The sequence below is a fragment of the Diabrotica virgifera genome, chromosome 6 (assembly GCF_917563875.1).
Source record: "Diabrotica virgifera virgifera chromosome 6, PGI_DIABVI_V3a".
NCBI classification, from domain to species: Eukaryota; Metazoa; Arthropoda; class Insecta; order Coleoptera; family Chrysomelidae; genus Diabrotica; species Diabrotica virgifera.
Genome location: NC_065448.1, coordinates 79,428,698 through 79,443,139, shown reverse-complemented (window position 1 = coordinate 79,443,139; position 14,442 = coordinate 79,428,698). Strand labels below are relative to the sequence as shown.

General features: G+C 30.8%; 1 protein-coding gene across 2 annotated transcripts in view; it reads left to right on the top strand.

Annotated features, from left to right (window-relative positions):
- Positions 1-10,994, top strand: part of LOC126886456 (neurofilament heavy polypeptide-like) — a 77,810-nt gene extending 66,816 nt beyond the window's left edge. For both annotated transcript variants that reach the window (XM_050653403.1, XM_050653404.1), the window contains exon 8: positions 7,870-10,994. In XM_050653403.1, the coding sequence (XP_050509360.1) occupies positions 7,870-7,979 (110 nt within the window). In that variant the 3' untranslated portion in view covers positions 7,980-10,994. The remainder of the gene's footprint in view (positions 1-7,869) is intronic.
- The last annotated feature ends 3,448 nt before the right edge of the window (positions 10,995-14,442 follow it).

Genomic DNA, 14,442 nt, shown 5'->3' with positions numbered 1-14,442 from the left:
TATTATTGTCCTACCAATTCAATTTGTTATGAATTCGTAGAAGAATAACGTATTGAAAATTTCAAAATAGAATTTTACCAAAGCGTTGAAAAATCGGATGGCCCGGAAGCTTTGTCCGGGACGCCGGGACACAACTTCGTAATTTGGGCCATGTCCCGGATTTTTCGGGCTAGTTGGTCACACTAGCTATCCAGAAAGTTTGTTACGTTTTGGAATGAACAAAAAAAAAACAATTACAAGAAAAATAGTGTATTATACACATTTGAAAGAGACACTCAAATACTATTTTTCTATATAATCTCCCAACAAATTCAGGCACTTATCACAGCGGTGAATTAACTTTGAAACACAAACGATAAAAAATTCTACCTTCTGAGTTACCAAAGTGCTGCGTTGCAGACCAGATCTTCATTGTTAGAAACAGGTGGTAGTCGCCAGGTGCAAGATCCGGACTATACAATACCTCCCACTTGAATTTTTTAAGGACTTCTTTAGTACGATTTGCCGATTTGCCCACTTTAGTACGATTGTCATGCAAAAACAATATTTTTGAGCCCAGCTTTCCTCTGCATTTGTTTTGTATCGCTCTTCGTAACTTTTCCAATGTTTCACAATACCTCGCTTAGTTAATTGTTGAGCCACATTCCAGGAAGTCGACAAGAATAAGTCCTTCCCTGTCCCAAAAAACTGTTGCTATAATGTACTTTGCAGACATGGTTTGTGTGTGCAATGGCATAAGCTACTTTTAGCAGAAAACCATTGCCAGTAGATCCAGCATATGGCATCAGATGATGTAGTTGTAGACTATCCGTTATGTATGTGTGCTATTATTGCGCCTTTCTTAATCAGATCAACATTTTGAAGAAATCGTTGGTAGCTTGTTTGTACACTTGCACGACTATCATTCAGTTGTCTTGCTCTGTTTTTCAGCAGTGTAATAATATCACTATTTAAACATATTTCTGTTCTTGAGAAAATGATGATTTATTTATTCTGTTTTCCCAAAGAATTGGGAAAGATTATTTAGCCACCGGAACTCCATAAATTCGACCTACTATATATACAGTCCCTGGTCAAATTATTATGACCCCCTTTGAATTTTTACAAAAATCATCTGCTCCACTACTTTTTCTTTTTTAATTATTTTTAAATTTAATTTTGGTGTGTAATGTTATTGTTAATGCTATACATTGACTATAATATATTTAATAATAAACAGCAATTAAACATTTGAAAATATTACATATTGTATACCGTAGGCCCTAGATATAGCAGACTAGCCTGCTATACTCACAAAGCCACGTGAGCGGTATAAAATGGGAGACTATTATTATTACATATTTGTTTTTTTTTTTAATATTTTGTTGAGCTCCTGACCTTAATTAATGTAAATGTTTAGGAGCTTTTAAAACGAGAAATTACCATTTAAAAATTCACCAACACAATTGTTTTGATTGAAAAACTAATATGTATATCATTTGAACCACAACGACAAATTGAAGCAAAGTAAATTTAACTGCATTCAACGTATGCCAAGGAGGGTACAAGAGGTAGTCAAGGCTGAAGGGGGCTAAACAATATATTAAATAGTTATTAAGGTACCAAGGGTATTACTTTCGTCCGTAGTATCCTGTCTTATTCTTCTATAGTATGGTCACCATACTATTTTAACCATATTTACACCCTTGAAAAAATTCAAAATAAGTTTCTCCGGATTTGTGCTTATAGATTAAACTTAAAGAACATGTCTTCGGTGGAATTAGGGTCAAGGCTAAATATCAGTTCCTTAGAAGACTACAGAAGTAAATGTGATTTAATTTTTCTCTATAAACTACTTGACTATACCACCGACTGTTCTGATTTATTAAGTCTTATCAACTTTAGATTTAGCACTAGAATTCTTAGAGACATGCCCAAATTTTCTATAAAACACTATCACACCAACTATGGCAAATTCTCTCCAATTAACAGGATTCAGACACTGGGAAATGACTTTAGTCAATCTTATGATCTGGTGGATACAAGATCTGTAAGATGTAAGCACTGCCTGACTGAGTATGTAAGGAATCGAAGATGAGTGACCTTTACCTTGGAGTCTTCATTTCATTTCATTTTAATTGTCAGAGATTTTCATTTTAATAATACATATTTTCAGGAATTTTAATTTACTTAAATTATAATCATTTGTTTTAAAAATATTTATTAATTATTTAATACTTAGTTTAGTATTTGTGTTATGGTTAGGATAATTTATTTTTGTTATTTGTAAAAATGGGGACATCCCGTAATAAATAAATAAATAAATAAGGATAATAACGTTTGAGGTCAATGGTGTATAGACTGAGGGCCTTCGGCTCGAGGTATATACGTTGACCGAAAGCATTATTATTATAATACCTGTGGTGCCTTAACGTTTAATGTCCGACTAAATTATTCTTTATATGCAAAAAATTTGAATGTATTTTGAATTAATTAGTTTTCAAATAAGTACATTTACCAGAAATAGTCGTAACGTAATTGTGGTAACCATAACCATAGTTTTACTTAGAGTTTTATTTGTCAACTTGACAGTCTTTAACTCGTTATTTAAATTTAATAGGCCCTATACTAACTAATAACACGCCCTTGGGCGTTATATCGTACTTAATAGACTTCGAAATAATGTCATTATTTCTCAAATAATAGACCAGTCGGACATTCAAAATATAAATATGTAATATTTTCATGTTTTATTGCTGTTTATTATTTTTATTATAGTTAATGTACAACATTAACATTAAATAAATGAATTAAATTTAACAATAATTTTTAAACAAAAATAGTGGAATAGTTGTTGATTTTTGTAAAAATTCATAGGTGGTCATAATAATAATTTTGCTAGTGACTAGCTGACATTTACGTCGTACCAACGATCAAATGCGAAAGTGTTAAACGCGCCTTTAAATAATTGTTAAGTATTCTGAAATTATTAAAATTTCTGCTCAATTTTCTTAGTTTTTTTTTTTCGTAAAAACCTTCTACACAGTAACACAGTATTAGAAAACTAAAAAAAAAAAAATAATGAAATCAGTAAAGTTGTCCTCAAATCGCCATAACATAAGAACAACTGTACTACATGTGTTCAGTCTAACAAACACTTATAATAAATAGGCAGCTTGGTTTCGTTTCCATTCAGAGGTGTCCATGCAGCCCCACTGAAGACGTCTGGAGAGACAGAAACGTATGTATGGGGATGGTGGATCACCTCTGAACCGAAATGAAACATAAGCTGTTTTTTAATATTTCATTTAACTCATATTTTGAGTACACGGAATCAACTTTCATTGGAATTTTTTCCTAGACGAATAGACGGAATGTGACTGCATATTGTAGAGTGCCTTTTCTCTTCTTTATTCGTCGTATACTTTCCTTATACTTTGTAAAAGGCAGAGATTAAGGATGATACCAGAAAGTGGTTCCACGGAAGTTTCAGATTTATTGTTTAGATCTGGGAGTTCTTATTTTTTTGTAATAATTTATTATTTATTGACGGACTGATGTTCATTAGTACATAATACAATTAAAATGTCACACAAACTAGAAAAACAATTCAAAATAAGATCTAGTAGAAAATTGGTAAATACATAATAAACAATAATTAAATTACTTGCTCTCATTTAAAAATTGAGAGCTGGTCCTATAATATAAAGTAATAGAATCCAAATATCTAAAACATTTTTCAATTGACAAATACAACTTATCTTAGAACAAAGACAATAACAGTAATTGACAAATCAGTCCTGAAATTAAAACATTAAGTTAAATATAAATGTAATTGTGTGGAAAACGCAGTTAAGTCGTTCATAAAGAAAACAACATGCGGAGATAATGTGTTTGCTAATTTAATAGTTCTATAGAGATAGGAACTTGAACCATAGTTTGTACGGTTAATGACTTCGTGGAAGGTGGTCACAGAACGGGTGGTTCTTGAAGGTACACGTAGATCAATTTTATTTAAGAGTGAGATTGAGACAGAATTTATGACCATGAATTAAGTTATATAAGAAGCAAAGATCTTTATGTTGACGACGACTCTGTAATGAGTCAGAACAATAAAGAAGTTTTAAAGAATGACCAGTCGTAAAGTCATAGCTACATCTTTTAACAAAGCCAAGCATCTTTAATGACTTAGAAACCATGCTATTAATGTGTAGGTTGAAATTCAGTTAGTGTCAAGAATAACACCCAGATAACTGAGTCAACTAATTGTAACCTAGTGTCCCGTATATAGTAAGAATTATTCTCAAAGTTTCTCAGTCGAGTAAAAGTTATAGCATGGCATTTGTTTGCATTTAAGTCCATGTCATTAAGTGAGCACCATTCCACAAGACCATTAAGATCTGATTGCAAATTGTAGCGATCCAAATCAGAGACAATTATGTGAAATAATTTAAGGTCATCAGCAAATAGAAGAAATTGAGCAAAATTGAAAGTTCTATTTATGTCATTTATAAATAAATTAAAAAAGATAGGTCCTAAGTGGGAGCCTTGAGGTACCCCCGATTTAACTATAATTTCATTAGAGAAATCATTCTTAATACGAACTGCCTGCCTTCTATCTAATAGATAATTTCGAATGCAACTAAGCAGAGGATCAGAGAAACCTAACTATTCGATCTTATGTAACAATAACGTATGGTTGACCCTATGAAATGCCTTGGAAAAATCTGTATAAATCACATCTACCTGTTGTTTGCTTTCCAAGGCTTCATTTAAGAAGGAGGTATAATTTAACAAGTTCATTTCAGTTGATCTCCTCATAACAAAACCATACATACTGTTATTCAATTATTGCGTTTTGTATAGTAGGCTTAATTTTGTCACATATTAAACTCTCGAATAGTTTAGGTATAGTATTAAAGATACTAATAGATCAGTAGCCTTGAACCCTGCTTCTATCGCCATTCTTGAATATCGGTGATATAAAACTAACTTTCCAAACGGAAGGGAATTCACTCCCTAACTAAAGAATAAGGGACGAGCAAGATTAAAACTACAGTATTTCAGTAACTTTGGTGGGATTCCATCAGGCCCTGGACCCTTATGTATGTTTAGCTTAGATAATTTGGTATACAGGGTGCGCCAAACCTCTGGTCTTCTTTGATTACGGCTAAACTATGAGATATACACAAAAATGTTTATAACAAAACTAATGTGTATCAAAGAGGTCTATAATTTAAAATTATTTTCAATTATACAGGGTGAGTCAGAACGACGGTATGAACCAAAGTTGTATTTTTTTAAATGGAACACCCTGTATATTAAATCATTTTTGAATATATTATTTAAAAATATGAAAAATTTGTATAAGGTCTTATAGGCCTAAAGTTAATAATTTTCAAAATATTTACATTTTTATTGAGAAAAATGGTAATATTTATAGGGTTGTGGATTATGTTTCCAAGGAAATAAAAATTTAGGTGATAGGTCAAAGTTTTTAAAATATAGTGTTATTTTTAAATAATTTAATATTTTTTACTTTTAGCCATAAAATATACAGTGTGATCACTATTTGCAAATACAAAATTTTCTCATTTTTTTTAAATGGGACACCCTGTATATTAGTTTTGCGTTTGGTAGTAAATATTACAACCTTTCTTTTGGTATAAGGTTGTATTTACCTAGCATGTTTCGTTTTGTAGATATTTTAAAAAAACTATAGATTTTACGTTTTTGCGGATTTTTTATTTAAAAATTTTTTTGCAAAAAAAATAATTATAATCTGGTTTTAGAAACATACACTAAAATATAAAATATGAAAATAAAAACGTAATTAAAGATTAAAATAAATCGTATGCTAGTACAATTCAATTGAATTTAATAACTTTAAATTATTTTACAAAAAATATTTTACCTTATTAATGAATACATAAGTTAGTTACTAAATTAAATAAACAACCAAATTTTAAATCAATCGTAGTAATTCTTCTACCGCAGCAACTTTCCTGTACCAAATTAATTGTTAGTTATATTGTATTTACGAGTAAGATCAGTTAATAACTTTTTAATTTACCTACATCTTGAGAACGTATAAAGTATGCTTTGAAACAAATGAACGTTATGGAAGTATATTAAGAAGTAAATAGTATCTATGTACCTACTCGTGTCACAAAAGTTGGTAATAATTTCGAATGGTTTCGCCCAAAACAAATGTCATATCCAAACATTTTTCGGTTAAAAAAATTAAAATTTAAAATATAAAAAATTGTTACAAAAATTTCAACTACAAAAGTATTACCAGTTTTTGTGACACCAGTAAATACTATTTATATTAATAAATAATTTGGATGATACATTTAACATTCATGTTGTTCTGAAGCTATTTCCTTGTGGCATTTTTATAATTACGTATTTTTTATGGGAAATAAGCCACAATTTTACTAAAAAATGAATTTATTAACGTTTCGAAGCCCAAATCGGGTTTCGTTGTCAAAATACAAAATACTATTGTATTTAATAGTATTTTGTATTTTGACAACGAAACCCGATTTGGGCTTCGAAACGTTAATAAATTCATTTTTTAGTAAAATTGTGGCTTATTTCCCATAAAAAATACGTAATTTAACATTCATTTGTTTCAAAGCATACTTTATAATAATTTTTATATTCTCAAGATGTATGTAAGTCAATTTAAAAGTTTAACTAAATATAATTTAACTAACAATTAATTTGGTACAGGAAAGTTGCTGTAGTAGAAAAATTACTATGGTTGATTTAAAATTTGGTTGTTTATTTAATTTAGTAACTATTTTATGCATTCATTAATATGGTAAAATATTTTTTGTAAAATAATTTAAAGTTATTAAATTCAATTGAGTTGTACTAGCATACGATTTATTTTAATCTTTAATTACGTTTTTATTTTCATATTTTATATTTTAGTGTATGTTTCTAAAACCAGATTATAATTATTTTTTTTTTTGCAAAAAAAATTTAAATAAAAAATCCGCAAACACGTAAAATCTATAGTTTTTTTAAAATATCTACAAAACGAAACATGCTAGGTACATACAACCTTATACCAAAAGAAAGGTTGTAATATTTACTACAAAACGCAAAACTAATATACAGGGTGTCCCATTTAAAAAAAATGAGAAAATTTTGTATTTGCAAATAGTGATCACACTGTATATTTTATGGCTAAAAGTAAAAAATATTAAATTATTTAAAAATAACACTATATTTTAAAAACTTTGACCTATCACCTAAATTTTTATTTCCTTGGAAACATAATCCACAACCCTATAAATATTACCATTTTTCTCAATAAAAATGTAAATATTTCGAAAATTATTAACTTTAGGCCTATAAGACCTTATACAAATTTTTCATATTTTTAAATAATATATTCAAAAAGGATTTAATATACAGGGTGTTCCATTTAAAAAAATACAACTTTGGTTCATACCGTCGTTCTGACTCACCCTGTATAATTAAAAATAATTTTAAATTATAGACCTCTTTGATACACATTAGTTTTGTTATAAACATTTTTTTGTATATCTCATAGTTTAGCCGTAATCAAAGAAGACCAGAGGTTTGGCGCACCCTGTATACCTCTGAAATAGATAAGTCACAACCAGCAATGTTGAAACTAGTGTTAGCCCTTGCACTATTTGGAATAGGACATTCGTCCTCACTATATACTGCAGCAAAGTACTGAGCAAACATCTTGGCTATGGTAGGACCATCGGAACTGGTTTGGCATTATGGTTTAAAGTGTTCGGAATGCTATTATTGTTCCTTTTAGAATTTATTTCTCTCACTTATAATAAACTTAATAGTAATAAAAGTTTTTATAGTATTAAAAAGGTAAAATTGATTTTACAGGTGCAAAGTCTCCAAAACCTACTCCTTCTACTTCAAAAGCCACAAAACCAGCACCAGCAAGTTCTAAGCCACCACCACCAAGAAAAACTAAGAGGTCAACCAGGAAGTAAATTAATTTTCAGATGATGTGTATATTTTTTATTTTTTTTTGAAATTAATTTTTTATGGATTACGTACCCATATATAACGAGTAGATGCATATCATGAGGTTTTTCAAAAAGTTATGATATGTGTTTTCAAAAAATATTTGAATAATGGATCCAAGTACTACAGAGTATTGAAAGAAAAATTAGTATTTCAAGAAAAGGCCTTATGATCTTCCTAAAAAATATAGTTCAAATTTTCATTATGACATGTGTAAGAGGGTCCATTTTTCAAAATGTTGCAATGTTTATAGTTACATATACTTATATAATGGCCATTACACGCAAGGGAGTCTATTTTACATTTTGTTTTGTGTACAGTAGATTTCTCTATTATGAAAGAATTTTAGGAATATTGTTTAATAAGGAAAGTGTACTACTAGATTAGTGTTAAAAGAATATGAGAGTTTTTTCAGAGTTTTTAAACCATTTAAGTCGTGGCTTTAAAGTCGCCTATTGAAAATTTGACAATTTTGACAATTGAACATGCTTACGAGTTTGAAAGGCATTGAAGGACTTTCCGTACAACACTTTTTGGTTTTTTTACTGTTTATACACTTGTATTTTGTTCTTGGTTTTCATCCCTGTATGGAAAACTTTGAATATTTAAGAAGCGACTAACATGATAATTAATCAAATTTAAGAAATAAGTGATTTATCATCGTTTAGATCTGCAGAGTGATTTTTTTAGTGTCCTACATATCTGTATTTGAAATAACTCATGAGATCTATAACTTGCTGTGATTTATCGTACTTATATATTTAGTAATTTATTTAATTTTTATTATTTATTTAGTATGAAGTATATTTTTCCTGGAAAATAGATAGGTTAATCCTACTGTTGCACTCTTTCAATTCATAAACCTAACTCTATTAATTATAGTTTTGTGATATGGATTTTAAAGAACAAACAATTCCTTGACCGTTTGACCATATTCTAATGTTACTCAGCCAGACCCAGCGTTTTCCTTCAATTTTGTCCTGAGAGATAGCCGGAGTAAGCGATATTAAGGTCCTCTCATTATATGACCAAACTCTTGGATCTTTCTCATTTTGGCAAATGTTGATCAATTCCCCTCTTTGTGTGTGGTCTATATCATATGTTCATAATACCCGCTTTACACCAACAATAAATTGATGAAGAAATTGACCAACTTCTTTAATGTCAAATTTGACGTGAACAAAACACAATTTTACATCCAATTTTGCCGTGAATAAAAAAAAAAATGAAGAAATTTGACGAAATAAAATATGTCCTATAACAGAACATGTTCTATCTCGTCAAATTCCTTCATTTTCTTTTGATTCACGGTAAAATCACAGAACACTTTAGGTGATTTGTGGGTAAAATTGGATGTCAAATTGTACTTTGTACTAAAAACCATACATTTTGTACACGTAAAATTTGAGCTTCAAGAAATTGGTCAATTTCTTCATCAATTTATTGTTGGTGTAAAGCGGGTTTCAGATATGCGTGCTGTCCTTGAGTTCTGAGCATACGATGGTAACACCACAACTCAGATGCTTCTGATTTATTAAGATTTTTTCTCTTAGATCTGCGGTCAATGACTCCTCTGCAGCACAATGCAGAACTCCAGTTAATAAAGCTCTTTCGTGCAAGTTCTATTCTGGTCGAAATTTCCTCGTCGCTTTCAACCCTGCAGTCAATCTAGCTACCCAGATATCTAAGGTGTTCCACCCTTTCCAGGATTTTGTTATCTAATTTTAGTACCGAGTCTTCGATAGTAATTTCTCCGACCGCGATCCATTTTGTTTTCTTTGCGTTGATTGTTAAGTCCTTTTCAGTGCATTCGTTGTTTACACCATTCAACAGGGTTTGAAGGTTTTCTAGACTGCCGTTATGGAGGAGTCATCTGCGTATCTGAAGTTATTAATAATTTCACCACCGATTTTAACACCTTCACGACGGTTATTTTAACGCTGTCTCAAAAACTGGTTTAGAGTAGGCATTAAACAACATAATAATTGAGAAGTAATTTGTCCAAGTTTGCATATAATTGTCAAAAACAATGACAAAAAATATGTATGACAACATATTTCTGTTCAGTTAAATTTATTATTTTTTCGACAAAGTGTTTTTTTATTACTGTGAATAGACCAAATGTGTCGTAAATAATATACAAAAATTAACAAAAAAGCGCTGATTATTTATAAATCTGAACAGTTAAATGAGGAGCTCAGTCCTAGTACTAATAAAACAAAATGGGAAAAAATAGCTTATGAAGTATTTAAATCCCCATATTTTTAACAAACTTCTATCAAAAAGGTTGAAGTCGTGTTTGCTAATGTTTACTCAGACCGAAGAACGAATAATAAATACTTTTTAAGTCTCATGTAAGTAATATTTCAATTTTTAATAACAAATAAACTAAGAAGCAAATGGTTTATGAAATTTGAAATAAAACTTTCATATATTTGTCAATTTTAATTTTTGGAGTAACTATAATTTACAAATTTTTCGCAGTGCTGAAACTGATACAAGGAACAGATATTAAACAGTACGCCTATAAGCAGGTATATTTTTTGTTGGTTATTGTTCGTGTTTTTAGAAAGTTACAAGTGAACCAAAACACATTAATTTTGAAATGCAAAGAGTATGTCTTTATTATGTTAGTGTATATTTATTCATAGCCGATTGACAATTTCATTGAAACTATTTTATTGCAGATTCCAATGACGTCATAACGCACGTTGGAATCTAAGTTAGCTAATTGACATATGACTTTAATATTTTATGTCAAAATTGATGGTAGTTATATAAGAATGTCAGTTTATCTAATAAAGTATGGAAAATATTTGTTTCGTATTAAATAAACATTCTTTCAAATTTAGAATTGAAGAAAACTAAGATTTAATATAGTATTGAATGATTACATTATTCGTGTAGTAAACATTTACTATTCATTTTTGTGAATATTTCATGACACATGTAAAAATAAAAATAAAGTTATTTTTAATGGACATTTTGTATGCTTTCAAAAGGATTATTGCAAATCCATCACTTCTTTGCATGCCATGCTATTAGAATTGACAATGTTGTAATGGCAGTACCGTTCGCGGCACAGCTTTCAAAATTTTGATTTGTCAGCGACACTCACACAATTAGACAAGAAAGGGCAATAAACAAAAATACCAACTTTATATCAAAATCCTTCAAATGTGAATCAACTTCACTTTGAAAACAATAAACTCACTATACAGTCACTTAAAGAAAATCTTCAATTTTCTCCATATAGCGTTGAAAAGTCTTTTGTCATTTGAAATCTTAAAGCGCGTTCTCACGAGTCAAGTTTGGTTGATAAACAAAAGCTGAATGAAAACTCCAGTGAGATTGTCTTTCAACAAAAATAATCAACTTTTTAGTTGATCAAAAAAGTTTGCCCCAGAACTTTTATTGTTGAAGTGATGAATTACCACGAATTGTTTCAAATTAATGCAGGTATTTATGTGGTAAATCGTACATAATATGATAAAAAGGTGTGTGTACTTTGTACGCACTTAAAAAGTTATACTTTTATTAAAATTAAACATTTGTGTAGAAAATCTGATGTTTTTTAGATATATCCTACGATTCCTTAACGGAAAAGCAATTTCGGGGAGGCTACAGTTAATAAAAAAGGACGTATTAGCGATATTTTTAATTTCTGGTATTATTTTTAAGTATTAAAATTAGTTTAATATTTAAATAGAAATACAATTATATTTATTTCGTTGATATCATAATAATAGAAGTATAACTTCTTACGTGCGTACACGCACTCTTTTTTGGAAAGTAGTAAGTATTGAACTAATTTTAGTACTTACTACTTTCCAAAAATTTTTATTAAAACAATACCAAAAATTAACAAAAAAACAAAAGAATAGGAAAGACGCGGATTTGAACCGGGGACATCTCGATCTGCAGTTGAATGCTCTACCACTGGCCCTATAATCGCAATTTTTACATTGGATTGCAAGATTTCTCGAACATAGTGACAAATAGACCAAAAGAAGTATTATAAAAATGTTTTAATAATACCCTAATTATTCCCGAGGAAGACAAATCGAAAGACAAAAATATTATAAATATATTTACTAAAAACACTAATATATTCTTTTCACACCTTATTTGCACTGATACATACATACAATAACTTGAAAGATTTAGCAACTAACTCCATACTTTCTGTGTGCTCATGCGCGTGGGATTTTATAAACATTGACTCTCAACATTTTTCCCAATCGCACCTAAAGAAGTATAACTTCAATAATAAAAAATTGATGGCATGGAAATTATTAGACTTATTATAAAGGTGCCTATCTTCTGGAGATGTTAGCGACGACATTGACCCATCTTATTATATCCACAACAGCTCGAAATAGATCAGTTGATGTTAGACCAGTCCACTTCCTAAGATTGGCCAGCCAGTATATACGTCTACGTCCAGGGCCTCTCTTGCCTTGCAGAATCAACTGTAGAAGTCGGTATTTATTATTTTATTTCGGTATTACACATAATGTGGCCGAAGTAAGATAATTTTATGTTCTTTACGGTATTAATTATTTCTTTGTCTTTTCTTAGCCCCTGAAGAATAGTTATGTTAGTTGTGTGGTGTATAATATATGAGACCCTCAACATACGTCGGCAGCACCACATTTCAAACGCCTCTAATCGTTTTATGGCATCTTCTGTAAGACTGCAGCTTTCTACTCCGTAAAGGAGGACACTAAAGACGTAACATCTAAGAATTATTATGCGTATATTGATACTTAAAGATCATGAAATGAAGCCCTAACACAATTTGGAGAAAAATGGCCAATATTATTAGAGAGACGGCTATTGAAATACTTGGGAAAACGTCAGGAAAGAAGTTTGAGGATAAAGAGACTTGGTGGTGGTCAAATGAAGTACAAGGAAAAATAAAAGAGAAGGGAAAGCTATATAAAAAGTTGCAAGAAACCAGATCGGGCATAGATCTTCAAAACTATGTGGTCGCCAAAAAGGAAGCGAAAGTAGCAAAAGCTAAAGCAGAAGCGTATTCAAACCTATACGATCAACTTGATACCAGGGAAGGCGAAGCAAAGATATATATAAAATAGCCAAACAGAGAGCAAAGAAAGCAAGAGATTTTAATCAGATTAGATGTATCCGAGATGAAAATAATAAAATACTAATTCACTAAAAGGATGCCAAAGAGAGATGGAGAAAATATTTTGACAGTTTATTAAATGAAGAATTTGACAGACAGCCTGTAGAGTTAACGGAGACAGTAACAGCAGTGGTTGCCAGAATAACAAACGAGGAAGTGGCTCAAGCGCTTCAAAAAATAAAGAAAGGAAAAGCAGTTGGACCAGATGATATTTCTGGGGAAGTATGGAGAGCATTGGGAGAGACAGGAATAAGTTGGCTAGCAGGGCTATTTAATAAAATTATGGAAGTTGCACAAATGCCAGACGAATGGAGAAGCAGTATATTAGTAACTGTCTACAAAAACAAGGGAGGCATACAACAATGTACAAACTACAGGGCTATAAAACTACTTAGTCACACCATGAAAACATGGGAGAAAGTAATTGATACATGAAGAAACCGAAATATCCAATAATCAATTTGGCTTTATGCAGGGCAGATCAACAACAGATGCAATTTTCATTGTAAGGCAACTGATGGAAAAATACAGGAATAAAGAGACCAACGCTCATATGGTATTCATTGATCTTGAGAAAGCATATGATAGGGTTCCTCGAGAGATTATGTGGTGTGCACTCAATAAGAAAGGAGTCCCTGGAGAATATGTAAAGATTGTGAGAGATATGTATGAGGGAGTAACGACTAGTGTTAGGACAGGTGTGGGAGAGACTGATAAATTTCAGGTGAAAGTAGGATTGCACCAAGGCTCTGTGCTTAGTCCTTATTTATTCTCATTAGTTTTGGACCAGATAACAGCTAAACTACAGGGTAGCATTCCATGGTGCCTAATGTATGCTGATGATGTAGTGTTAATAGGAAATAGTGAAAGAACTTAGAACAAAAACTGGAACAGTGGAGACAAGCTCTGGAGGAAAAAGGTTTAAAACTTAGTAGGACAAAAACAGAGTATTTGGAATGTTCATTTAAAGATGGAGTTACTACAAATAAAACGGTATCTTTGGATGGTGAAATGATTGTGAAAAGTAATAGTTTTAAGTACCTAGGATCGGTATTACAGAGTAATGGAGAAATAGATGGAGATGCATGCAGTAGAATTAGGGCTGGATAGATGAAGTGGAAAGAAGCGAGTGGTGTGTTGTGTGACAGAAAAATTCCAATGAAGCTGAAGGGAAAATTCTATTACAGCCATAAGACCGGCTATGATGTACGGAACTGAATGTTGGGCAGTGAAAAAGAAAAAGGAACAACAAATGCATGTGGCGGAAATGAGAATGCTTA